The 24,933-nt window shown below is 53.2% G+C and overlaps 5 protein-coding genes across 5 annotated transcripts; 2 read left to right on the top strand and 3 right to left on the bottom strand.

Annotated features, from left to right (window-relative positions):
- Positions 1 to 224: 224 nt before the first annotated feature.
- Positions 225 to 5,970, bottom strand: UTP10 (snoRNA-binding rRNA-processing protein utp10; the record flags this gene model as incomplete). The annotated part of the gene is made up of 2 exons (XM_062949832.1): positions 5,219 to 5,970; positions 225 to 5,157 (listed from the first exon to the last, which is right to left on the bottom strand). The coding sequence occupies exons 1-2, from the start codon at positions 5,590 to 5,592 to the stop codon at positions 225 to 227; spliced, it is 5,307 nt and encodes a 1,768-aa protein (XP_062796136.1). The 5' UTR covers positions 5,593 to 5,970.
- Positions 5,971 to 6,069: 99 nt separating this feature from the next.
- Positions 6,070 to 8,121, top strand: QC764_701700 (uncharacterized protein; the record flags this gene model as incomplete). The annotated part of the gene is made up of 1 exon (XM_062949833.1): positions 6,070 to 8,121. One exon carries the CDS (start codon positions 6,070 to 6,072, stop codon positions 8,119 to 8,121), a length of 2,052 nt encoding a protein of 683 aa, XP_062796135.1.
- A 2-nt stretch (positions 8,122 to 8,123) lies between these two features.
- Positions 8,124 to 9,573, bottom strand: HIS6 (Enzyme that catalyzes the fourth step in the histidine pathway). Its single transcript, XM_062949834.1, has 2 exons — positions 8,590 to 9,573; positions 8,124 to 8,511 (listed from the first exon to the last, which is right to left on the bottom strand). Exons 1-2 carry the CDS (start codon positions 9,077 to 9,079, stop codon positions 8,228 to 8,230), a joined length of 774 nt encoding a protein of 257 aa, XP_062796134.1. The 5' UTR covers positions 9,080 to 9,573; the 3' UTR covers positions 8,124 to 8,227.
- On the top strand, positions 9,365 to 10,743 carry FAF1 (pre-rRNA processing and 40S ribosomal subunit assembly). Its single transcript, XM_062949835.1, has 3 exons — positions 9,365 to 9,677; positions 9,738 to 9,853; positions 9,911 to 10,743. Exons 1-3 carry the CDS (start codon positions 9,413 to 9,415, stop codon positions 10,514 to 10,516), a joined length of 987 nt encoding a protein of 328 aa, XP_062796133.1. The 5' UTR covers positions 9,365 to 9,412; the 3' UTR covers positions 10,517 to 10,743.
- A 963-nt stretch (positions 10,744 to 11,706) lies between these two features.
- On the bottom strand, positions 11,707 to 16,042 carry MST12 (Transcription factor mst12). Its single transcript, XM_062949836.1, has 4 exons — positions 14,777 to 16,042; positions 13,132 to 14,716; positions 12,968 to 13,051; positions 11,707 to 12,770 (listed from the first exon to the last, which is right to left on the bottom strand). Exons 1-4 carry the CDS (start codon positions 14,898 to 14,900, stop codon positions 12,461 to 12,463), a joined length of 2,103 nt encoding a protein of 700 aa, XP_062796132.1. The 5' UTR covers positions 14,901 to 16,042; the 3' UTR covers positions 11,707 to 12,460.
- Between the last annotated feature and the right edge of the window lie 8,891 nt (positions 16,043 to 24,933).

The following is a 24,933-nucleotide window of genomic DNA, read 5'->3' as shown; positions in this document are numbered from 1 at the left end:
GGACCCTGATGGACAAGCTGGGTTGGGGTGGGTGAGTGCATTTCAGGGGTAGCAAATAGTGCAGGGGTGGCACGGGCACATATTTGATGATGAAACTTCTTATACAAACAGTCACAACACATTTAACCAAAGATACAACACTCAAAAAATCTATTACCAACACCCAGCGGCGCTTTCCATCTATTCACAAAACACTCCACACTCTCAACCCCCATTTCACCCCCCTACTGCAACATCGAATCCAAACTCTCCCCCAGCTTCTCCTCAATCCCCACAATCCACCTCGCATTCTCCCTCTCAACCCCCTCATCCTCATCATCCTGCAGCTCGCTAATCCTTGGCAGCATCTCCGCCAACCCCCTCAACCACTCCTCCTCCAACCTCTCCGTCAAGCCCTGCTGGCACTTAATCACCGCCAACCTCACCGCCACCACCGGCGACTCGAGGTGCTTCAGCAAGCTCGTATTCAACTCCTTCCTATGCTCCTGCGAGTCCACCGCAGCAGCCAGCTCCACCACCGCAGGGATCAACTCTTCCATAGCATCAAATTTGGCGGCATGCAAGAATTGCTCCACCAACACCGGAGCGACAGCATTGTAATGTGAAGGCGCCTGCCAGAAGCCGTCCTGGTCGTGCTTGAAGCATGTTGTCAAAGTGCGAACCACACGCTGCCACAGGAGCTTTTCATTCTCCCTGGCAAAGTTGGTGCTGGACAAGATGCTGCTCGCGCTGTCGACGATATACGAAGCGTAGTTTGTGATGATGGACTTGAGTGCCTCAAAAAAGGCGTCGAGGAAGGTGTACAAGCTCACCAACCTCAATGTCCGACCGCTGGTATCACTCTTGGGGAGACCAGACCAGCCCCATTCGACTAGCTTGCTAAAGACGGGGCGGAAAACGGCGTCGTGAAGCTTGTAGATCATCTTGAGGGCGGTCTGGATGATGAGGCTGTCGATCTGCCCAAGCTGCTCCACGCTGAGCTCGGTCTTGATCTCGCCGGTAGCCACCACTCTCCTGAGATCAAGCGTCTTGGTAAAGATTTCAGAGAGGATATTGATGTTCTTGGTCACAGCCGGGCGAGCATGCTTGTCAAGGGCCAGGCCGAGAATGTCGAGGAATTCAGTGATGGCGGCGAAACCAGACTTGGCGGCGGTGGCCCAGTTGTTGTTGAGAGCAGTATAGAGGACCTTGGGGTCGACCAGCTTGGCCAAGAGCTGCAGGCAGTGAGAGCGGTTACGAGCAGACTCGGCGTCAAGATCGGCAACGGCCGAGGCGTTGGAGCAAGCCAGGAGCCTATCCAGGGAAGCACCCGAGATCATGTAGGGGATGTGCTGAGCCAACGCAGCCACAAAGGCATACGAAGCGTTGTGCAGCTCAGTGTTGGGCTTGTCACCCGACAAGCTCTCCTCCAAGTATCCTAGCGTCTTGGGAATAGCAACCGGAAGGACAGGCACAATGCCATCTTGAAGAACATCAACAAGTGACGCCAAGCACAACAGTGCCATAAGCCGAAGAGCCTGAGACGACTGGCCAAGGCAGTGGTCCCCTGCTATGGTCTGAGCAGCCGCAGCCACAGCATCCAGGTCCTTTTTGCCGTACTTCTCGGAAATCTTGTCGACACACGTCACAGCAGTGTGCTTGTAGTTCATGTCGTCCGACTCCCGGATGACAGCGGTCAACTGGGGCAAGAAAGCCAGCAGGGCCTCGCGGGACTTGGGATCGCCCGCACTTTCCTTGTCGACGCGAAGCTCCAGGGCCTGCAACACCTTGCGGCGCAGGCCGATATCCGGTCTCTCCAACAACGAATCCACGCTCTTGATGAACTCGGCAATGGACAGCAGGCTAAGCAGCTTGGCCAAGGCATCACCGCAGCGGCTGTAGAGGGCCTTCTTGGCCTTGAGATTGCTGGCCATGGAGAGAATACCCTCCAGGAGTTTGGCATACGAGTCCCGAATCTTGACGGATTCCATGTCGTCTCTTTCGGCCAAGGCCGTGATTTCCTGCTTGAGGCGGCTGTTGGAAAGAAGGTGGGGGAGGAGGGTAAGCTGCTTCAACGCAGTCTTGTCCGCGTCGGAGTCGTTGCCAATCAGGCTGTTGGAGAGCGCGGGCTTGGGCTTGAAGATGTCACTGACCAGATCCAAGAACTTGATCAAAGAGTGAAGCTGAATCTCGACGGAGAAGCAGCTCATAATGTACGACGTGAAGGAGAACATCTCATCCGTAGCTCCGTACCTGTCAACGAACATGGCAAGGACAGCAAACAAAAAGTCATCCGGGCCAAGGTTCTCAACGAGCGAAATGAAAATCTCTCGCTTGCGAGTGGGAGGGATATGTTCGTAGGCTGTTACAAAGCTGGCCAAAAGGTCCTTGGTGCTGGCAACCAAGTTCCGCCCCTTGTTGCGGAAAGTGGCAATCAGCGGAGGAATAACCTGCTGAACAGTCTTCTTGACAACAGACTGGGAGTAGTTGTCAGCCTGTCTGAGCACCGAGCTACCCATGAAGGTGAAGATCGGCATAACGCTCTGCAACACAACATCGGGAGCTGTGCGGGCCAGGCTGGCGACAACCAAGAGAGCCTCGTTCGTGACCTGGGTGCTCGAAGAATTTTGCACGCAGGCAGCCAGGATATCACCATAGCCAACAGAAGCATCGATTGTCAGGTCCTTGTTGTTGTCATACGCAGGAATCATGGCGCCGATGCTGCTGAGAACAAGAGTTTGCATGTATCCAAGCTCGGAGCCCACCAGCTTGCGAAGATGATGGATGTCCGACAGAGTCGTGAACAGACTGGGGAGCATCTCAGGGTGGTTCTCAGGCTTGCAACCCTGGACGAGTTCAAGCACAAAGTTCATCTTCTTGACAGTCTTCTGAACCTCTGGGCTGATCGTGTTGGAGCTCACAGGCTGGACTGCTGTGCTGGTACGTCTTCGCTTGTTGGCGGGAACCTCGGTCGCCATCCTCGTGTCTTCGTACTGGAGAGAGTCAACAAAGGCCAGGAGAATATCCGTGGTCAAGTCAACATTTCTTAAGAAACTAGCGGCCTCTACCGCAGCAGTATCCTGGCCAGAGCTCTGAGAAAGTTCAAGCATGACGTTGGCAGTCAACAACTTGGCCTGGGACTTCATGATCGGCCACATCTTTGCGGTGCGCTCGAAGATGGCAACGACAAGAGTTGGTCTTGTCTGAGGATCCTTGATAAGCTGGAAAAGCAAATCCAGGCCGTCGTGCTGGCTTGGAACAACAGTTCCAACGGCTGCCAGATCCAGTGCCTTCTCGTCCAATGACTCCAAAGCAGCACGCTCGGCGGCCTCGGTGCTGGTGAGGGAAGCCCATGAACGAAGCATAGCAAGCAATAGCTCGGTTCTATATGTGCCGGAGATGCTCTTGATCTTGTTGATGCCCTCCAGCAAACGGAGCTTGGCGGTGAGCAGTGGCGTTTCTGTGATGTGTGCGCAGAAAAACTTGAAAATCGCCAGTCTCGTCTTCTTGTCTCCCAGTTTAGAGTTCTCCAAAGCGCTAGAGATGATGATGCCAATCTGGTCCTCATGGGTGACGGCTTCTTCCAAAGATGGAACAAGAACGGAATCAAGTAGGCACTTGAAAGCGGCAGAGTCCATAGAGACGCCGCTCGCACCATAGAGGTCCTTCGCGCCCCAAACATCCTCGGAAGCCTTGAAAGTGGCTTTGAGAACAGCGATCAGATCTGCCGCAGCACGACGAACCTTCTTCGAGGGATCAGCCAAGGCAACAGCGGCGTAAAGAGCAATGGCCTGCAGATCAGTTTTGGTGGATTCGCTCTCCTTGATGCGGTTTTTGACCCTTTCCAAAGCGACCACCTTGGCCAATGCTGGGTGCGGGCCACACCAAACCCGCATGTAGAAGCTGAAGTAAAAAGCATCGTTGAGAGCCTGATCACGGCTGAGAACAGGGGCAGCATCAAATCTTTCAAGGTCGACTTGCGTGATCGCAGCAGACAAGAATACCGCGCAGAGGTCGTTAAACACGCCGGATTCCTGAGACAGGCAAGAGGTCTTGGATGGCTGAAGCTTTTCAACTTGCTGAAGCGTGGCATCCAGACTCGGTCTTTCTTCAATTGCCATGACTTCCACGCCCTCCATCATATCATCTGATCCCTCAGCGATGGTCAACTTCGGGCGGATAGCTGCCCCAAGCTTGAGCTCAAGCTCCTCAATGTTGAAGTCGACCTCCTCTATGGCCGCTCGGATAGCATCGCCATTCTTATCCTTGAGCTGCGCAAGGCTCACGAGGGTGGAAGCCAGCTCCTTGCGAATAGTACCCTGTGGGTCAAGCTCATCGTTGAGCTTGTGGGCTGCCAGAAGCAATGACTTGTAGACGACCTTCACTTGCATCTGGTCAAGGAAGCCGCCCAAAATGATGGCCTTGACTCCTTGAAGAGCCCGGAAGTTGCCCTTCTTCGACAATCTATCCACGAAAGCCAACGCTGTCCCATTGGCCAACTTGCGCACACATTGCGTCTGGTTGACCATCTTGAACTTGCCCACAAGATCGTCGATTTTGAGAAGGGCCTTGGCAACGCGCGAAGTCACGGGTTTTGCAGCGCGGGCATAGGCAAGGCAAGCCAATGTGAGAAGACCCTGATCAACAGTCTTGCTTTGCCACCCAGCCACAAGTTGGTCCATGAAGGCGACGAGGGCAGCATCGTTGAGACGGCCCTTTCTGGCCAAGACAAGAACGGGCATGTAACTCGCCATTTGGAGTTCCGGACTTTGTCTCATCATCATGCCTCTGCTCAACGCTGGAGTAACCTGCTGAAGAAGCTTCTGGGTGTTCTCAAGCTGGATAGCCTTGTTTCCAGACCGCCCCTTGTCGATCATGGCGTTTACAGACTGCGTCATGACGCTGAACCATAACATTGTTGCGGCATGATAGTCGTGCTTTTTGTCGCCCAAATCGAGGGTATACTCTGATATCGCGGTCAACAATTCGCGGTGGTTTGTCGCTTGCGTAACGATGACCTCGATCGGTGGGTTCGTCAAGGACCGGATATAGGGGTCCAAGAACCGGTACTCGTGGGGGAGGTTGCTAGGGAGAATCGAGAGCAATGTAACAAAGACTGGGATGGTGTGGAATGGAAGGAAACAGGTGATGAGCGTCCGGGTGTTAAACTCGTGGATCCTAGGCTCAACTGTCAGCTCCCGATCATACATAACATGGAGGCAGAGAAGAGAAAACCCACCTAAATCTTCGAATCAGCCACTCGATGGCTTTGATAGCGGGCATGAGCTGTAGACGGGCGGCCGCAAGCTGAAGAAATGATTCCACACGCCTGTCAAGCGTAGCGTTTTCGTCGGCCGTCATCTGGGTCCGGTCGGCCTGCTGACTTTCTTCGCTGAAAAGATGGGCCGCGAAGGGTCTGAATCGACTGTCGATCGTACATAGCTCGTCGAAGCCTTCGCGGGCTACTCTGTAGATGTCGGCATAGGTCTGGCTAGCGGCGGCCTGGGGTTCGAAAATCAAGGACTTTGAATGCGCGGCTTTGGCGAGCTTTCCGTCAAGGATGACGCGGGAGTTGGCCTGAACAGCCTTTAGCTGCTCCAGGAGGGAAGACATTATATCTAAGAGCGCCTATAACTGCCAATAGTAGGCGTGTTGATGCAACTTGAAGACGTTCAACTGCAAATTGAAGGCCTCTGGTTTTTCGTCCTAGGCTTGTTGCTGCGATTGCGACGCCTGTTACTGCGAATTTAAGGCGTGCCTTAAGCAAGGAGACGGGGGTCGTAATCGGATTGAAGGCCTGTTGCCTACCACGATTTCCTATCAGTGGTTGCGACAGCGATCGCCTTGTTGATTACGGCGTTGCTTCTGTTTCATGGACTTTCGCAACAATCGAGAGTTGAACTCTAGAAATTTTGGAAAGTGGATCCGATAAGATAGCTTCAGCCAATGGTATGCGGCCGATAAGGCTAGCTCTGGTGGGATGCAGCTGCCGTCCATCAGGGTCCAGAAAAAAATTCCAGGCTTGGAGGAACACACCACTGCCATACATATTCAACAAAAGCACACCAACTTCCAGTCTAGATTTGCGCGATGGCCGAAACATTGAGCATACGCCCCTCCAAGAGGAGAAGAGTTTCCCCTATTGGGGAGACAGCCGACGGATCGAACGGAAACGACAGCAAAATCCAGAAGCAGTTCTTCAAGACCGCCGCCAACTGGAATCTCGAACAAAGTTATGAAGAACGATCCCGGAAAGGCAAGAAGAAGGATGCAAGAAAGGCAGCCGCCGAGGCTGGGAGGCTGCCTTCCCGGACTGCCGCAGGAACTTGGACTGTGAAGGAGGACGATGCCGCTTCTGTGGCCAGCGACAGCGAATGGTTCGAGGGCGAGGACAACGAAGATGCGGAACCCAAAAAAGCAGAGGAGGCTGCCCCCGAGGAGCCCCAGATCCCGGTGAAGGAGCAGATTCGACGCGCACAGGAAGAACTCGCCAAGGTTGCGACACAGTTGAACGAAGACCCCGAAGAATACCCCGGTGCATTCAAGGCGATGTCCAGGATTGGCGATTCCCAGATTATGGCCATCAAGAAGATCTGCATGGTTACGCAGATGACGGTGTACAAAGATGTCATCCCAGGCTACCGGATAAGACCTTCTACCGAGGAGGCTGGTGAGAAGCTATCGAAGGAGGTCAGGCGGCTGCGAACATACGAGCAGGCGTTGGTGACGGGTTATCAGGGGTATATCAAAAAGCTTGCCTATTTCGCTGCTTCGCCATCAACCGAAACGAGCACTCGCGGCCAGCCTATTTCCACCATCGCGATCAACTGCGCCTGCACTCTAGTCAACTCAGTACCACATTTCAACTTTCGGGGCGATCTGCTGAGGATATTGGTCAAGAAGCTGAGCACTCGCAAGGTTGATGCTGATTTTGTCAAGTGTAGAGAGACTCTCGAGACTCTTTTCAAGGAGGACGAGGAGGGAAACGCATCCATGGAAGCTGTGTCTCTGCTCAGCAAGATGATGAGGGCCAAGGAATATCGCGTTGATGAGAGTGTACTCAACACATTCCTTCACCTTCGCCTTCTGGGCGAGTTTGCAGGCAAGGCCTCGCAAGATAGGGCCGATCGGCCCACTGATGGGTATAACGGGAAGAAGCTCAAGCAGAAGAAGCAGTTCCGGACGAAGAAGGAACGCAAGCTTATGAAGGAGCAAAAGGAAGCCGAAAAGGTCATGGCTCACGCAGATGCCGCGGTCAGCCATGAAGAAAGAGAGAAGATGCAATCAGAAACCCTGAAGATGGTTTTCGCGACCTATTTCAGAGTTCTGAAAGAGCGGGTGCCACACCTTATGGGAGCTGTTCTGGAAGGGTTGGCCCAATATGCTCACCTCATCAACCAGGATTTCTTTGGCGATCTTCTTGAAGCTCTGAAACAGCTCATTCGTTACAGCGAGATGCCCGAGGAAGAAAACGAGGATGAACAGATGGCGGAGGACGGCGACGAGGAAGAAGTCATCCGCGACACCAGCAGAGAATCCCTGCTGTGCACCATCACAGCATTTGCGCTCCTCGAGGGCCAGGATGCCCACAACGCTCGCACCGACCTGCACCTCGACCTTTCCTACTTTATCACACATCTTTACCGTGGTCTTCTCCCCCTATCGGTGAATCCTGATCTGGAGCTGGGTGCCAAGTCCCTCCATCTCTCTGACCCGAACGACGAGTCAGCAGGTAATCGCAAGGACACCAGGATCAACGTGCAGACGACCACAGTCCTACTCATGCGCTGCCTGAGCGGTGTGCTTCTTCCGCCCTGGAACATCAGGTCCGTACCGCCTCTCCGTCTGGCCGCCTTCACCAAGCAGCTCATGACGATGGCTTTGCAGCTGCCGGAGAAGTCGTGTCAGGCGATGCTTGGGCTTTTGGGGGAGGTGGTGCACACACATAACAGGAAGGTCAACGCGCTCTGGAATACTGAAGAGAGGAAAATGGACGGCACATTTAAGCCTCTGGCTGAGACGGTCGAAGGTACCAATCCATTTGCCACGACGATCTGGGAAGGGGAGCTCTTGAAGAAGCACTATTGCCCCAAGGTTAGGGAGCAGCTGAAGACTATGGAGAAGGAGCTCAAGAGTCTTTGATCGTGTTGGACAGTGTTAATAGTTATTCAAGTCCATTGTTAGCGCCAAAAATACGCATTGGGAACAATATGCCCTTCTTTTATTTTTTTCACTTGTTGCATCATTGTTACTGCTTTTTATTCCATTCAACGCACTCTTGCAGCGTGACACCGCTCCCGCCGAAGCAATCCAGGGCGCTGCCGATTGTTAGGTCCACTTTCCCGTTGCTGAGCTTCTTGACCATCTCCAGATCATCCAGATTCCTACCGCCGCCAGCGTATGTAACGGGGATACTGCACCACCTGGCCAGGTTTTCCACCAGCTTTTCGTCAATGCCACGCTGCAGGCCTTCGTTGTCGGCAGCGTGGATGAGGAACTCTGAGCAATACGGCTCGAGCTGTCTGATAGATTCTGTTTTTCTCACCGTCAGTTTGCCATTGTTCCTTCCGCGCCTTTTCAGTACCGAAAAAATGGAGAAGAAAGACTCACCTTCACAAACCTCCATATCTGTGATTGTCTGCCACTTATCCATGGCAACAAACCACCTATCCTCGCCCTTCCTCCTGCAGCTCAGATCAATCACCAGCTTCTCCTTGTCCCCACCAAGCGCAACAAGGACTTTGTCTAGTCTCTCCTGGGAGAAAGCCCCGTTGGGAAACAGGTAGGATGTGATGATCACTTTTGAGGCTCCGAGGTTGATCCACTCCTGGGCGTTGGTCTCGTTGATGCCGCCGCCGATTTGGAGGTTGTTGGGCCAGGCGGCTAGAGACTCGATGGCTGCTGTGCGGTTGCCGGGCCCGAGCATGATGACGTGGGCGCCGTGGAGGTCATTTTCTTTGTAGAGCTTGGAGAAGTAAGATGGGGGGTGGGGGGAGATAAAGTTGGTGAGGAGGGAGGTGGTTTTGGAGTCGAGGGTGCCGCCGACGATTTGTTTGACTTGGCCTGAGTGGAGGTCTATGCAGGGGCGGAAACGGGTCATGTTGGTGGTGAGGGAGGAATAGGGGGTGAAAAAGGGGGTGGGTGGGTGAGTGAATGTTTTGGCGGGGTAGCTTTTGAGTGTGAGTGAGTGAGTAAACGATGAGGGAGTGGGTGAGCAATTGTCGGAGGGGTGATGTGAATACGCGGTATTTCATCCAATTTGCGGTGGTTAATGTGGAATTTACGCAAATGGTACGAAAGATGGTAACAGATAAGATAAGGAAAGCCATCGAGGTTCTGCTACCGCAAAGCTCCCCGAAATTTTTGGTCAAGAGCTCCCATCCCACCTTGCAATTCACCACCAACACGCACCTCACAAATCTCAGTCGCAAAAATGCCAAGCACACTAGGAAAACGAAAGGCGCCTCCCGCCGAAGAGGACGTGGTGGACGCCCAAGAAGCCCTCAGACGGCACTTCGAGGCTCGATTCAAGATGCCCGCTGGCATCGCCCCATGCGCCGCTCCACCATCCAAGAGACAGGCCCGCGATGAGGATGAGGATGACGAAGAAGAAGAAGAAGACGACAGTGACTTTGGCAGCGACGAATCCGATGCCGAATCCTGGGATGGTGTCTCTAGCGAAGAGGAAGAGGAAGACGGTACGCCGACCTGTCACAATCGCATTTGGCAAGACCACCAAGTGCTAACCAGAGGCGTAGCAGACTCGCAAGAAAAAGGAGAATCCCACGTCGTAGAGGTGGTCGACTACAGCCAAAACCCTTCCTCAACCGCGATAACCTCCCTCATGAGCAAAAAAGAGCTCAAAGCCTACCTCGTACGTCTTTTGTCAATTCACTTCACTACACAAATACTAACCAACGAGGTAAAATAGTCCTCCCGTCCACCAAGCCACACATCTGCGGCACAGTCCGACACCCCCAACCCAAAAAAGAAAAAGGCCGACGAGTCCCAAGCCGAAGACAGCGCCGCCTTTCTGGCGAACGATCTCGCCCTCCAGCGCCTCATCGCCGAGTCCCACATCCTCTCCGCCGCCGGCGGCAACGCCTCCCACTGGCAGTCCAGCGCCGCCGCAGAAACCGCCGCCAACACGCGCGCCTTCGCCGCCGGGCGCACCGCGAAGAAGACTACCGATATGAGATTCCAGGCGCTGGGGGCCAAGGACAGCATCTTGGGTCAGGCTAAGATGCCCATGGCGATGAGGAAGGGGATTGTGAGCCATGCCGCGGCGAAGGAGGCCAAACGGAGAAAAGAGGCAAAGGAGAATGGGATTGTGCTGGAGAGGGAGGTGAAGAAGAGCAAACCGTCGAGGGGGAGGAGAGGTGGTGGGAGAGGGGAGCCAAGGGAGGTGGGAGCACCGGGGGTGGGGAGGATGAAGGGGGCCACGCTGAGGATTAGTGCAAGGGAGGCGGAGGTGTTGAATAGACCCGGTCCTGCGAGGAGGGGAGGAGGACGGGGTGGGAGAGGGGGGAGGAGATGATTTCTTTCTCTCTCTCTCTCTCTCTCTCTCTCTCTCAGGGTTATTTGCATCCCGAAGGAAGAGAATCTGGATTGGGGTTGGTTGATGGGATCTCACGGGCACGGCAACTTTGATCCTGCAAGTATCCCTCTCCCCGCAAGGGGATACTACCCAGACTCTCGAAAGGCTTATCTGAGATAAGCATGCACTTTGGCGGCACTCAGATCTGGATTGCTATTTTGAAACAGACATTTCCCACCCCCCTTGGCCGACCTGTTTCAAAACATGTTTTTGGAGCTGGGCCTCGGGGATGCCTGCTTATAGTTTGTACAGAGGTTCAATATCCCGACCCCGAACCTGAGTCCTGACACCGTACCCATACCCTTACTGGCACAGCATTTGTGGATGGAAAGGGGGCTAGGGTTGGGGAGAGGAGAGGGGATATGATGTGGCTCAGGTTCGAAGGGGGATTTGTTGTCTTGGGTGTAGCAACAAGCAAGCGGGCAAGGACTGGAACTCGGGGTTGAGCAGATTGGGTTTTGGTTCACGGGAGGGAGGGGGGATGTTGTGCAGGTTGACTGTTGCAGCGGCCATGTCCCCAGCCAGGAGGTCGACGAACGACGGGCACGGGCCCACAGGGGGGGGGAAGGGATCTAGAACATTTCCCCGTTGGGGTTGTGCCTGTAGCGGCCGCCAGGGACCGGCTGTTCTACCCAGCTGGTCGGACTTTGGCCTTGGTGGTCATGAGGGCTGGTGGGCAGGATGGGCCATCTCAAGATCTTGTGGTGTTATGCCGTCGGTAGTTGATTGGGTTGGGTTGGGTTGGGGCGTGTAGATCATATGGTCTGTAGAATAGGTCTTGGGGGTCGCTTAATACAGATGGTTGTTGTCCAAACATGGATGTTGATACTTTGCAAGTTGATCATCATGGGTTTGTGGAAACGTCCACCCATGTTGGGAGTTATCGGGACACCGTGATATAGGTTTTTGATGTGTCACTTTGACATGGAAGATATGTGTGTTACTGTGAGATGTTACACCTCAAGATGCCTAGTCAGAAGCGACATCGATATGTACCGTGTTACATACCGATGCCTCGTTGCAAAGATCGTCTCCTCCAAAATTCTCTGTGCAATCCTACCTCGCATCGGGAGCTTGGTGGTATTGTAAACACCCAGAAAGCATATCGCATCCACTAAAGTCACTCACTCGAGCAAGAAAGTCTACTTCAAATCATCATTCCAATTCAACTGCCTCCCACCCCACTCCTCAACTCTCCTGACATCATCTGGTATTTTTCAACTCCAGTTCCCTCACACACCAAAAGAACAACACAAAGACACCCAAACCAAACCAGAAGAAAAAAAGAGAAAAAACAAAGAGGAAAAAACAGACAAGACAGCCACAAAACAAATCTCTCTCTCTCTCTTCCAATATATATACATAAATGTTAGTTCAGTTGTGTGTGTTATTTGTTTTGCGTGTGCCTCGTTCTGCCTTCCATTGTTGTTTCCCTCCCTCCTTCCTAAAAACCCTCCTCCCTATAAAATTCCTTCCAGAATCCACCACCCATCTCTATTCTTCGTGAATGCATCAACAGTCGATTGCAATCATCAATGTGAAAAGGTTTTTGACCAAAACAAAAAAAAATTGTAAACAAAATTGATAAAAAAAAGATACACCGCTCTTTTTCGGTGTCCAAGAAAGATCTTCCCTTGCAAAGATGATGTAAAAAATGATAAAAAAAAAGAAGAAAATGCCAAGGTGGGTTGTAAATGGGCTCCGACAGCAAACAAGTGCGGATAAGAAGATGGTGAAGAAAAAAAATGTCCCGCCGATTCAAAAAAAAAAAAAAAGATCCATCATGCCGCTCTTCTGCCAAGAAAGTCTTCCAAATACTCCTAGTTCCATCCCTGACCCTTATGTTTTGTACAGCACTATCCCACACAGTTTCACATCAAAAATTTACATCATACCGCCGGCGTTGATGGCCTGAGGGTGGCTTATCGTCATGGGCATGCTGAGAGTCTGAAGGCTGTTGTATTGCTGTGGCGCTTGGTGCATGTTGGGCCCGCTCGATGGTGGCATGGCGTTTTGGTTTTGGTGGTTGTGAAGAGCCGAGTCGAGGGAACCGGCGACGTAGCCGTTTTCCGAGGTTGGCGACGCGTCATCGAGAGACTCGAGTTGGTCCTCGCCAGAGTACTGCTCCTCCTCCTCGCCGGACAAGCTGAAGTTGCCATCAACACCGTCACCGCGATCATGAGTGCGCTTGTGCCTGCAGAGAGACATGTTGTTAGTCCATGCTTCAAAATACCCCTGGTGAGTGTGGTCGGCGTGGAGGCTTGTGCTGTGAAATGTGTCCTTCGGCCATCTTTCCATGTATTGGTATGCCACTTGCACAACTTGCTGCTGCTCTTCCCACTTGTCCACTGACAAAGGAAAAAATACATGAAGGAAAGAACGGGGGCATACTGTGCTAGGTTGTCTGATCTGGAGAATGCTTTGCTGCAGTAAGGGCAGATGTAGGGTCTTTCTTGTGTGTGGGTTCTCACGTGTCTGGAAGGTTTGTTTGGTTAGATAACGCAACGGGAGGTTTTGCATCGCTGATATGTTGAGAAAAAAAAACACTGTCTTACCGTTTGAGGTGCTCTAATCTCTTGAAGAGACGACCGCATGTGGGAATGGGGCAGGAGTGAGACTTTTGGGGATAGGGGCCGAGCTCCATGACCGTGGCAGAGCGGGCTCTGCGCACGACACCGGGAGCACCCTGCATCATTGGTCTTTCGTTCAGAGGGCCGAGCTCATCACCGTTGAGTGGCGAGAAATCTTGCTGAAGGTTGACGGGGTTGAGCGCAGGGCTGCCCTCAACTGTCGACAAGGGAGTACCGTGGCGAGACATTTCGAGCATTTCCCTGTGATGTTGGCTGTTGAGAGAGATAGCAGAGTTGCTGTAGGTCAAGCCCGGTGGGGAGTTATTCGCAGACTCGTCACCCTCAGCAACGGGACCGACGGACGCAGAGACGGATCTCCGCAAATCCGAAGGACGATGGGCAGCGGTCGCTGTCGCAATCGCAGCAGTGGTGGCCGACAGGGATGGTGGAATGGATGAACGCCGTCTCCTCTGCTTGTATGTCGGCGATCCTTCGATCACAGAGAAGCTGTTGTTCGCAGCGTACGGGCGAGAGAACGATGGCCCAGCGAGGTTTGAGGGTGGGAGCTGCATCATGCCGTTGAGCCCAACATTCATGTGGTCGGGGATAGCGCTGTAGAGACCGGTCTCCTCGTTGGCAATGTAAGCGGGCTCGTTGGGAATACCGAGAGCCTGCTGAGGAGGCGTCAAGGGCTCGAAGGAGATGCCCCTTTGGCTGTAGTCCTCAAAGTGAGAAGACACAAATGAGGGCGCAGGAGAGTACTCCAAACCGTACGCGGGCATGGAAGCGTGCCTTTGGTGGGTCTGGGCAATTGGGACACCGTTCTGGTTGTACTGAGCACGGGGATACTCAGGCTCGCGCTTAATCATTGGCTGGGGGGCCATCGAGGGCGCCATCGTCATCGCTCCGTACGGGACCATGGCGTCCATCCCATCCGCCAAAGGGGCCATCGACTGAGGGATCATCTGTGGCGGTGGCATCGAGTCCATGGCGCGCATTACTGGCGAGGTGGACTGGGACTGAGAAAAAGAAACTTGCTGGGCGTTGCTGAAAGACGAAGAGTTGGCCTGCTGAGCCTTGGTGAGCTGCTCATAGAGCGACTGCGACGAGTCGTACTGGAACGAGAGCGCGGGCTCGCTGACGGCGACGGTGGTGGCTTCCTGGCCCATCTTTTCCCTCTTGAGGTCTCTTTCGAGAGCATCGAGGAAAAGCCTGTCGTGGGGAACGCTGTACCAGTAAAAGACCTTTTGCTTCTTTTGTGTCCTGATGCAGTTGTTCTTGTAGAGAAAGTCCAAAAAGGGGCTCTTGGGCTCCTCGAGCGAGGCATCGGTTCCCGACTTGAGATTTCGCAGATCCGAGAAGATGCCTTCCTCGAACTTCTTGGAGTTCTTTACTGGACGACCAAAGGCCTGGAAGCGGAACGAGAGACATCTTACGATATCGGTGCCGGAGATGTGGAAAAGGTTGTTCCAGAGAACGCAGGAGACGTACTCGCCCGTTGGGAGAAGAAAGCGGCGAATGTACTGGTCGGCTTGCCAGTCAACTGGCGCAGAAATAAGAAAGTATTTAACTGCAGACTGTGTCAGTGCTTGTGGCGCGACAGATGCGCTGATCCGGGATCACCACTCACGGTTATCAACTTGCTGCAGAGCTACCTGAGCATCCTGTGGGAGAGCTTGCTGAGCTTCCGAGCTCAACATGAAGGTCTCTGGTTTTTGGGGTGCGGGCATGGCCGCGTTTTGCTGTGAATACATTTTGGGTGGGAAGCCTGTCGACTAAGAACAACACAGTTGCTTTGCGAACAGGGGGTGCCCGGATGAAGAGGGAAAGAAACGATACTGGCTTGGCCGTCGGCGCGATAATATGTATATGCGTGTGATGATGATGATGATGATGATGATGCCGGCGCAGGTCGAATTCAGGCGCTGCCTTCGAGGTGCGATGCCGTGGTGATTTTAAAGATGTGATGGTTCCCGAGGCCAGCCCGTGACATAGGAAATTCTTCTACACGATGGATAATTCCAACCCAATTCCCCTCGCTTGAGGTGCTTGCTTGCTTGCTTGCTGTTCGCGGATCGAGGTGCCGTACGCTTGCCGGGCCTAAGCGGAAGGGCAACGGCTTCGGAAACAATGGGTGGTTTATCGAAACGAAACCAATCAAAAGATCCCCAAGAATATCGGCGGCTATCGGGTGCGGGTGTGCGCGATGGCGATGGGCGGGGGGCTGCGACGCGGAATGTCTGATGTCCGGAGCAGGTCGATTACCTCTGGGGTCTCTCGAAGGGAATCAGACGGGGGCGAGCGACTGGACGTGTAGACAGATGTGAGTGGTTCGTTGGACAGGTCTGGTAAGACTAGCCAAGCATAAAGTAGACAGGAGACAGAGTGGGAAAAGGGAAAAGGAAGCTCCCGCGATACTGTCCAGAGAAGGGGAAAAGAAAAAGGGAGCGGGGGGAGGATGTGGAAAAAAAGAGTCTTGGAAAAAAGATCGCGAGAGAGGGCCGGAGGGGAGGGGAGCGGGCGACCCTGGGGGTTTAATCACTTTGCTCGCTTGGGGGGGACCCGGTGCAGTGCCTGCCAATCGGTGCGTGGGCTCGCAGGCAAGGGGAGAAAAGGGTGCTAAAATGCGCAGTGTGGTACGGGCCCAAGTGCCAATGGCAAGCAGCTGCAGTAGCGGGGCCCCGGGTGGACTCTACGAAATGGGAGAGAGTGAGCAACAGACAGACAACCCTGCTCTGCCTCTGTCTTCCCTTGCCTTTGCCTTCCCTTCCTTGTCCTGGCACCCCATGGATCCACCTGGGCATGGACTGCCCAAAGGGGAAGTGGGAGTGAGAGCGGGAGTCCACCACCACCACCACCACCACCGGGCAGCCAGGCCAGCAATGGACCGCACAGCACAGCACCCATCAAGCAGGCTCGGGCGCGGGCTCACCAAAAGGTCAAGAGCTGGTGGGATGGAAGAGGCGGCGGGTGTTGGTGGGAGGAGAGGCGGGGAGGCGTGATTCTAGTAAACAGAGGTTCAGCGAGATCAGGCCAAGAAAAAGGTGGGCGACTCGAGGGCTCGTGTGTTGATAGGCTGCCCCTTGTTGGAAAACCGGGTCCCACGATGAATGTTGCCAGGGTCGTGGCCGGGAAGTCCATGCCCTGCGAGCTCAGGGCCATCTGCCTGCGTTCGGCTTCCTGGCATTTGCCAGACTGTCAACTCGCCGTCCCTGACCCTCACTGACTCCGGCCGAGATGCAGCCCTTCATGTTTGTTGTTGATGGGATCCGAACAGAGAGGGGGGCTCGAGAGTTGTCAGCCAGCGCGTGCTCAACCGCAGCTACGGAGTCCACTAAGCAGCCGTTGTTGTTGTTGTTGTTGTTGTTCCTACACCTGTCTTCATAAGCACGACCGGGACCAAAACAAGCCACACCGGTGCAGCATTGGGAAATGATGCTGGTGGCGTGAGCGCAGTCTTCAGCATGGCTGTCGTTCTGGGCTCAAAGTGGCAACCAGCCTCTTATCGACCGATCATATGTACGTACATATTTTTGGCAGGTAAGGTAAGCTCATTGCTAGGGATGTAGATCTCGGATCTCTCTTCTTCTTCTTGTCTTTCAGGATGTCTTGAGTGGCCGTTGAAGAACCCATAACTTCCATGACTCTGTAATTGGGCATTGGGCAGCTGCTGTCTCGATCTCTTGTGGCGCCCGATCTGTTGGATCTCGAGCCAATCCTTTGTCGCCGTGGATTTCTTGTGTTCCTCCAGAGCAAGAAGCACTGGCCATCATGAGCTGCGGGATGCGGGATGCGGGATGGCGCTGCGGGTTGTGGGAGCGCGAAAGAGAGAGAGCCACAGAGCCACAGAGCCGAGGCTGTCTTGTCAGCGGGCCTGAGTCGCTCGCCCATCTGGACCTAGCCCGACCTTCAAATTGCTGTTCATAAAAATACCCAGCTAATTACGATGCTACCCAGCCCTCGACATGGGTTGCTCGGTATTATTCCGACGACTTGTTGGACCTCCACTGTTGTTACCTTACTGTACACATCTGCACGACAGTCAGCGCTCATACGGCAAAGGCGGCGAGGGAAATGGAAGCGTGATGAATTACAGCTTGAATCATATCATTTGCATCTGAATCGCCCTCTCTCTCAGCGCTCAATCCACATCAGGAACGCCTCACATGGACATTGTCGTCCTTTGTTTCGCTTGCCGGCAGCTCTGATATCACGAATATTTGGCAGAAACGGCTACACACCACTGCGCTTTCCCAGGCTAATAATAAGACAAAGACCTGATGGGCATCCATCTCAGCAAGAGTCTGATGGAGTTACGCACCGAAAAGGGGCCGGTGTGACGGAACACCTTCTTTTCCACACCAACACTCGGTTGTGGCAACTGGGAAACTCGTCATGATCATGACTTTTCATCTTCCTTGATGTTCACCAGCCCGACGCCGCCCGCCTCACCGCCAAGACAAGTCAACGTCGAGATACCTTATCCTGTCCAAGTCATCAACTTTACACCACCCCGCAGGACAAGACAGACCAGCTCCTCCGTGATATCCAACCCAACTGGAGAGCGGTTTACGAATTCGTGCCGCAGACGGACGCGCTTTCCCCTCCCCCCCCTCCCCCTGGTTCTGCAGGAGGGCCAGAGGGGCAGTGCCCAGCCACAGTCTTTGAATCCCACCTGGTCACTTCTGAAACATGCTTCAGAAATAACTCACAGTCGCCGTGCCGGGGTTCTCTGCTTGGCACCAACGCAGAACGGTGCGCCGCTAGCTGCTGGCAAACGCCCTTCTTCCAGGTGCTTGACTGCCGCTGCCAGTTGATGTATCGATTCACCCCCTCCGCGTGGTCAGCGCATCACCACACACATCCTCCACAATAGCCGTCAGCCTCACAGTCCTTCCAGCCGTCTGTCCAGCAGCGCGCTGCCAAAAATGCACACACGCACCTTGCCGAACACGGGACTCCTTGGTGACAAAAAAGATGGAGGGCTCGGTCGTGCTCCGGCAAGTTATCATTGCGGGAAGGCCATCCATCCATCCCGCATCATTGCTGAGTGTACGAATACAGACACGGCATCGCTGTCGGAGCTGTCAAAGCTGTAGGGTGCCTTTTTCCGACCACACACACCATGGGCATGGCAATGGTCTGCCACCGATCGATATTCCGAGCACGCGGTCTGGAGGCGCCTCACCGAGCTCGCTCGGCTTACACTTTACTTCATCCTTCCCGGCGGCAGAAGTCCTTGTTTTCGATCGAGACCCCCGCCGGCAATCCCTGGTTCCCCCTGGGTATATCGCCAAGTACGAATGCTGGCGGTTCTCTGTCGGACCGCTCTTGGAAGACGCACACCCAGATTGGAAGGCTGGGGGGCTTTGCTGACCCCAATGTATCGTGCAGTGGTGAGGTGACATTCGTCGTGTTAAAATGTGGGGTGAACAATATAGGTCGTGCCTCTCTACACAGCAACTAAAAACGAGCGGTGGGATGGAGTGGTCCGCTTGATCACCATGACCGGCATATTCTGAAACAAGAGGGCTAGCTGTGTCAAGAACTTCTATTTCAACGGCGCAGCTGTTCAACTGACTGTTCTGTCGGTACGCACGTATCGCTGCCCCAGGAGGCAGGTGAGCCTGTACAGCTCGGATGACCGGTATGCTTTAACAGCTGAGCCCCCCAAGGTGTGTTCACACGGCCGTGTCGTGGACAGAAGGCCTGATCAACTTCAAGACGTCAGGCTTGGGTGTGTTGTCTTGTAGGGAAGGGCTCTTGGCTGCTGCTGCTCTTCGGATTTCTACCAAGACTGCCATATCAAGCACGCAGTTTGCCTCCCTGGTGTTGAGATCCATAACGGCGTTCGAGGACAAGGACGAACCACCAGTCAGCAATCACAACATGGCAAGCATAACAGATTATTCAACAACCGTCGGGGATCTAACACCGGCTCATCCAAGCAACTGGAAAGTGTTTGCAGCCCTTTGTCGAACCAGCACCCTGCTTGCTCTGTGGAAGTTGCGTAGCCGCCACGGTGGCGCATAGGTTTCTGAGAACCATGGATTATGTCCGCAAAGCCCGCCAATTAACTCTCTGGCCTCCCTGTTCAGTTCCTCTTGCCTGGGGCGGCGTCTTTCTCACCAAGTAAACAGACAGACAGAAACAAGCTCGTATCTTTTCTGGCCACAAGTGTAACAGAGGCTTGATACTTCCGTCCGTAGGCGGCGGACAAACCTGCCGAGCGGGCAAGGCTCAACGGGCATGAGAAGGCTTTCAGTATTCTCTTTTTCTGTCCTACACAAAGAACAACTTCTCTTTTTGGTGCCTGAGAGTGAGTTGGTGGTGTGATGCGATCCCTACGGAGTACACACCTCTCTATGCGGGGGTAGGGCTGGGTATGTAAAGACCATGGGATGGGGAACCCCCGAAAAACGAGTAGCTTCGCGCATCTCTTGTGTGTGTTTCAGAACTCTCTCTCTTCCACAAAAGTGGAAAGAAAAGGAGAAAAACAGGCTGAGCTTCTGCTACGGAATACCTTGCCGGTGCTAGCCTAGCAATTGCCAGTGGACCACACCACAAGATTCAAGCATAAACAATGGTCATGCCTACCTACACTACAGAGCATTCGTCATCTAGCCAGCCAGCCAGCCAGCTGGCGACAAAAACCGCTGATTAGCCAGGTGTTGAGCGGTTGGAGGAGAGGGGCCCGCGCTTGGGTCTTTTTGTTCTTTTTTTTCCCCGCGCTGATGCTGATCGACCTAGAGCTGTCTAGCTCTTCAGGCTTGTGATTGGTCTCCTCAGAATAGCGGGAGCTCCCTCTAGTGGTTGGAAATTCTCCGGTTGTGTTGTTCAACAACTTTCGTCCTTTGGGCCGTCTTCCCGTTGGCGTGGGCGGTGCCGCTGTGCCTGGCCTGCTGGGCTGTGACCTGCTTGGTCGATTCGTTCCTTGTGGCCAAGAATAGGGCAAGGTCGAGAGAACTGGCCGCAGACCGAGAGTGTGTGCCCATAACACAGCTTCCTTTTCTAACTACCTATCAAAGTTGTTCAGATCCCGCCGTTCAGTTTCTCACAAAAAACCTGGACTTGGTTGGGTAGGTGGGGCGGTTGCCTTTTCCCGCTGTGATGGACACAGGTCGTACAGCAAAACGACATCATCGGGTTTGGCTGGTACTGCACTGGCTGGGCGGTAAGAACACTGGTGAAAAGTGCACCACCTCTCAACTCCTGATTTCCGCGCCCTCCCGCCTCCTCCCGAGCGCTATGCAGGTACAGGACAGCCATGGTGGGATGGATCTTCCTCCCCCCTTTCCTTTTTTTTCCCATGCAGGAGGAGATCTTATGTGCACTCATGCGTACCTACATACCCGCCGAGCCTCGGAACTTGTCTTTTTGCGAAGCCACGAGATGACTGTTTTCTCCATCCAGCGCCTGATGAGAGATGGGGGTGATTATGGAAGAGCGAGAAATGTAGGCGGTCTTGCAGAGCGGCCATCAGCTCCCGCCCGTTGTTGCTAACAATAGGCGAGCGAACGGCCCAGCATACGCCATGCTTTTCCCCATTCAGCTTTGGGGGGTTATCTTATCAACAGACACACAAGACTTTCAAACTCGGAGTCTTTCGGGCGTTGTGTGGGGAAAACAGTAATGTTTTGTCGGCGGGGTTGAGTCCAAACCTCAGTGTCGAAACATCCCGCCAGAAAACAACCACAGTTCATCCGAATATGAGGATTTTCTCAAAGAGAGAGAAAGCGAGGGATCTGAAACACAAAAGCAAGAAAAGGGGGGTTGAGGTTGCACGGGTTTTCTTGCTGAAACATTGACATTCAAATCCAGCGGCTGTTGATGAGCTGCGGGTGTGATTGGTGTTCCTGAATGCAGGTTGTCTTCGTCGTCATTGTCAATGTCGCCCTCGGCAGAGCAGGTTGACTTGACCGCTTGGTTTTCGATGGAGGGGTTGTACTGAGAACCAGCGAGAAAAGACAAAAAGGCAACATTAAACGCATTGGTACGGGGGATCTGTAGGCCGGGGAAGAAGGGGGGGAGGGTGCTGAATGTGACCTTACGCAGGAACGGCGTATCGCATCATATCACATTGTAACCTTCTCATCATCAACACTTCCAACAAGCTGAACTGGTGATGCGTGGAGATGGATGTTGTTGCTCGGACCTCTTCTTCTTCTTCTTCTTCGTCGTCGTCGTCTTCTTCACAGACAATGGATTCTTCCCCAATTCAGTCTGGCGGAGGTTTTTCGTTGTGGACCTCCCCCCCCCCTCCCCCTCGCGTGGATGCACCTTGTTCGAAACAAGCGCCGTTGACTGCTGGTGGGTCGCTCTTTTTGTCAGGGGTTGGCAGGGGGGAATAAGATGAAACAGGGCCAAGAGATTGTCAGAGGTTCTTCTGGAAGGTCGTTCTGGTCTGGACTGGCTTGTGGGTTTCGTACAATGGTCACCACATCATGAGTGGGAAGAGGAAGGGAAATGAAAGACAAAGGATTGTTGTTGAGCAGAAGGGAGGGTGGAAGCTTACATTAGAGATCAATGATGTCTTGACGCCTGGGTTTCAAGAGACAGAAAACTATTGTCTATGACGCCCTGCCTGGGTTAAGGTTGTTTCTCGCCGGGTTTGAGATAGATTGGGAAAGCAAGGCAAAGCTGGGAAATCACATTCCCGATCTCGGTACAGCAACTGGCGAGGAGTTCAACTACGGGTCGGCTGATAGCCTTTTTGCTAGCTATCGCCAACTCGGGGAGGCTGGGTGTCATGATCAAAGACGAAAACGGAAGAAACGGCAGTTGAGGAGAGGTTGCACTCGTCTCACAGGGCTGCGACATTCACGATTCAGGAGGCATCTTTCTTTTCTCGCGATGGCCAGCAACCTACTACGACGGTAGATCTTTCACCGGGGCTCCTTGTTTGTTTCTTTTCGCCGGTTAGGTCGGGCGCGCGGTGGTGGTCATACTCCGTATCCATCAACCCGATCTGCTGTTGCTGCCAACAAACTTCTTCGCATTCGGCATCGGAGACGTGACCACATCACTCCTCGTGACATATGACCCCGTGATGAGACGGTCTTGGTTCAAGTTCAGCTTCTTCTTCTTTTCTCTTCTGCCTTTTCCCCCTTTCTTGGCTGGCCTTCCCCGCTGAAAAGGAACACCTTCTGAACGCGTCCGTCCACCCGTCCGCCGCGCGAGCCCCTATTCCGACCCCTCGGGAACCCGCAGCAGTGTGCTCACATGTATGAAGGAGCATTCGGGCGCGCGTACCTGAACACCGTGCGCAAAATTTTGGTTGATGATGTTCAAAGCGTAGCATTTTGCACCTGGTAGGTACGTCCGCTTCTGGGCAGCCGGGGGTATACACATGGAGCAGGGGTGGGAGGGTTGGCACGGATGACAAGAAGCTGGGATCACCCGGGGTTCGAAAAGAAGAGCGGAGCACTCCACCATTCGGCGGCGGCGGCGGCGGCGGGCGGGAGAAGAACATTTCGAAACTTGACAGCAGGAGGGAGGGCATTGTTGATGAGGGGGGGGGGGGTCGGTGTAGTCATGGTATCGGATGATGAAAGGGCTGTCAGGATACTATGGCGAGGACTGACATCATGAGGAAGGAGACGTCTACACGGGGGAGGCGAAAGATGGGTTGAGAATTTTGTTCTGGTTTTTCTACGATCACGGGAGCATCTCTTCCTGGGACAAGCTTGTTGGGATCACCTTGTTGGAAGGTGTTTACTTGTGCCCCATTCCTCGGCAGGGCTGGATGAACTCTACGATCTACCAACATCTGAAACTTGAAGCCGCCCAAAAGAAGAAGGGGGACAGGTAGTAGAGACCCTGGAGGGAAATCCCCAGGCTTCATTCGACAGGTAGGATTTCCCACAGGGAAGACCGTGGTGTCATCAGACCGCTCGGACCGTTGGTGACGATGGTTGACAAGAAACCGGCGATATCCGCCTCCCCGGAGCGCCGATGAGGCCGGGCGAGGGAGTCTAGACTCGGTCGTCGTTGCTGTAACTTGATGCTCCGATATACCGATGCCGTTGACGGTACCCAACTTGACAAAGTTCCTCCGTTGTTGCCACCCAAGAATGGCAAAAAAGCACGCATGAATCTCAAAATCAGCCTGCATGGAAGCACATGGCAAAGATGGGAGAAGATTTCCCTCATTGTCAATGCCTCATCCATGTCTTTTTTTTTTTGCCAGCATTGACTTTGTACAAGTCAAAAGAAACGCATGAAGCTGACCATATCTTTACGGATTAGCGCAAGTCAGCAACACGTCCACGCTAAAAAGAGTAGCGCTTGAACAGAATGCTTCTTTCGGCTCAATTTCCGAGGCTGAAAAGAACGGTTGATTCTTGGCAGGGGTTGTGCGTTGTTAGGCTTGTGGATTCATCAGGATGAGGAGGTTGGAAACAGTGGGGAGAGAAAAGAGGGCGGAGATCACATCATCGATGGGCATTGTTGGTGGGGAGGTGGATTGTCAAGAAGGCTTGTTGAAGCTAAGGGCGACGGATAGAGATTAAGGGGTGGGCTGGAAGAGGGAAAAGTGTCCGTGTGGTGATCCGAGGTGTGGATAGGACTACGGGAGGCACCACGGAGGAAAAAGTGATGAAGGTTGCTCCCGTGATCTGAGCAAGAGATTGTGATGGCACTAGGATGATCGGTAAGGGCTTCTAGAAGGGGCTAGGAGGTGTGTATAGATGTAGTTCAGTGAGAGGCCTCTTGAGGACCATGAGTTGCAGATGTGATCATGAGAGTAGTACGAGGACTGTTGGTTGATGAGGCCTACATGTAGCTGCCTGGATGCGATGATTGGGAGAGGTTGCATATCTATCAGAGAAAGACAATGGCTTTGATACTTTATTTATACTTCACTCGTAGACATGCTGTATCAGAAGATCAAAAGTTGCTGTTGGGAGAGTACATGAAAGCCCTGCAAGGGACAACAGGTTGCAGCCACGATGTCCTTCCGCTGTCACTGTATGTTTCTCCTAGGACGCGGGCTTTATCAAGGGTCTTTCCTCTAAGTTGTATCAGCCTAGCGTCCGAGCATCCCTTGATATAGATCTAGACAATCGGCTGAAGCCTGGGAAGACAATACAATCAACACAATTCGGAGCCCACGGTCATAAACCGGGCTTGTAGAAGCCAACGTTGATGACGATGCTACGGGGCTTTGTTGTGAGACTCTGCTATCTTGAGCATAAGCATATAATGAACCGTAAGACACTTCCTTCGTAGTATTTGTATTTATCTTCGTCAAAATGCGAACTGCATATCTCACTTGTGATCTTTGGCCACTTAGTTTCTTGTATTTGCGATCAAGATTATTTGCTTAAAGTATATAAGAAGACGTTGAATGAGTCCATAAATGAGATGTCGCTTTCTGACAAGATTCGAAACTATGAGACTGAATGCTTGGATGATAATACGAATAGTCTTTGGTAAGCCGCTGTCTTACTTCACATGTTCATCTCCAACCCAAGAACCCCTCCGAAACCGCTATTGAGGTGTCTTCTTAAGTCCTCCTTCATCGACCTGATTGTGGCTGTGTTATGAGATGTAGGACCTGTCATGAAATCAGATAAGATTGATTACAAATGTGAGAGGGTATACCGGCCGTTTAACAATTGTTTGGGTTAGCCTGGATAACGCCATCCAAGACCGTGGTTGTTTGATAAAGAGGGTCCTTTGTCGTAGATATGCATTGTGTCGTTAGACCCTGAGCACCACCACCACGGAGATAAGACCCTTTACAGTGAGATTAATTGGTCCATGAGGCTTTCGTCAGCGAACTAG

Source organism: Podospora pseudoanserina (assembly GCF_035222485.1).
Source record: "Podospora pseudoanserina strain CBS 124.78 chromosome 7 map unlocalized CBS124.78p_7.2, whole genome shotgun sequence".
NCBI lineage: Eukaryota > Fungi > Ascomycota > Sordariomycetes > Sordariales > Podosporaceae > Podospora > Podospora pseudoanserina.
This window is presented reverse-complemented; position numbering and strand designations above follow the sequence as displayed.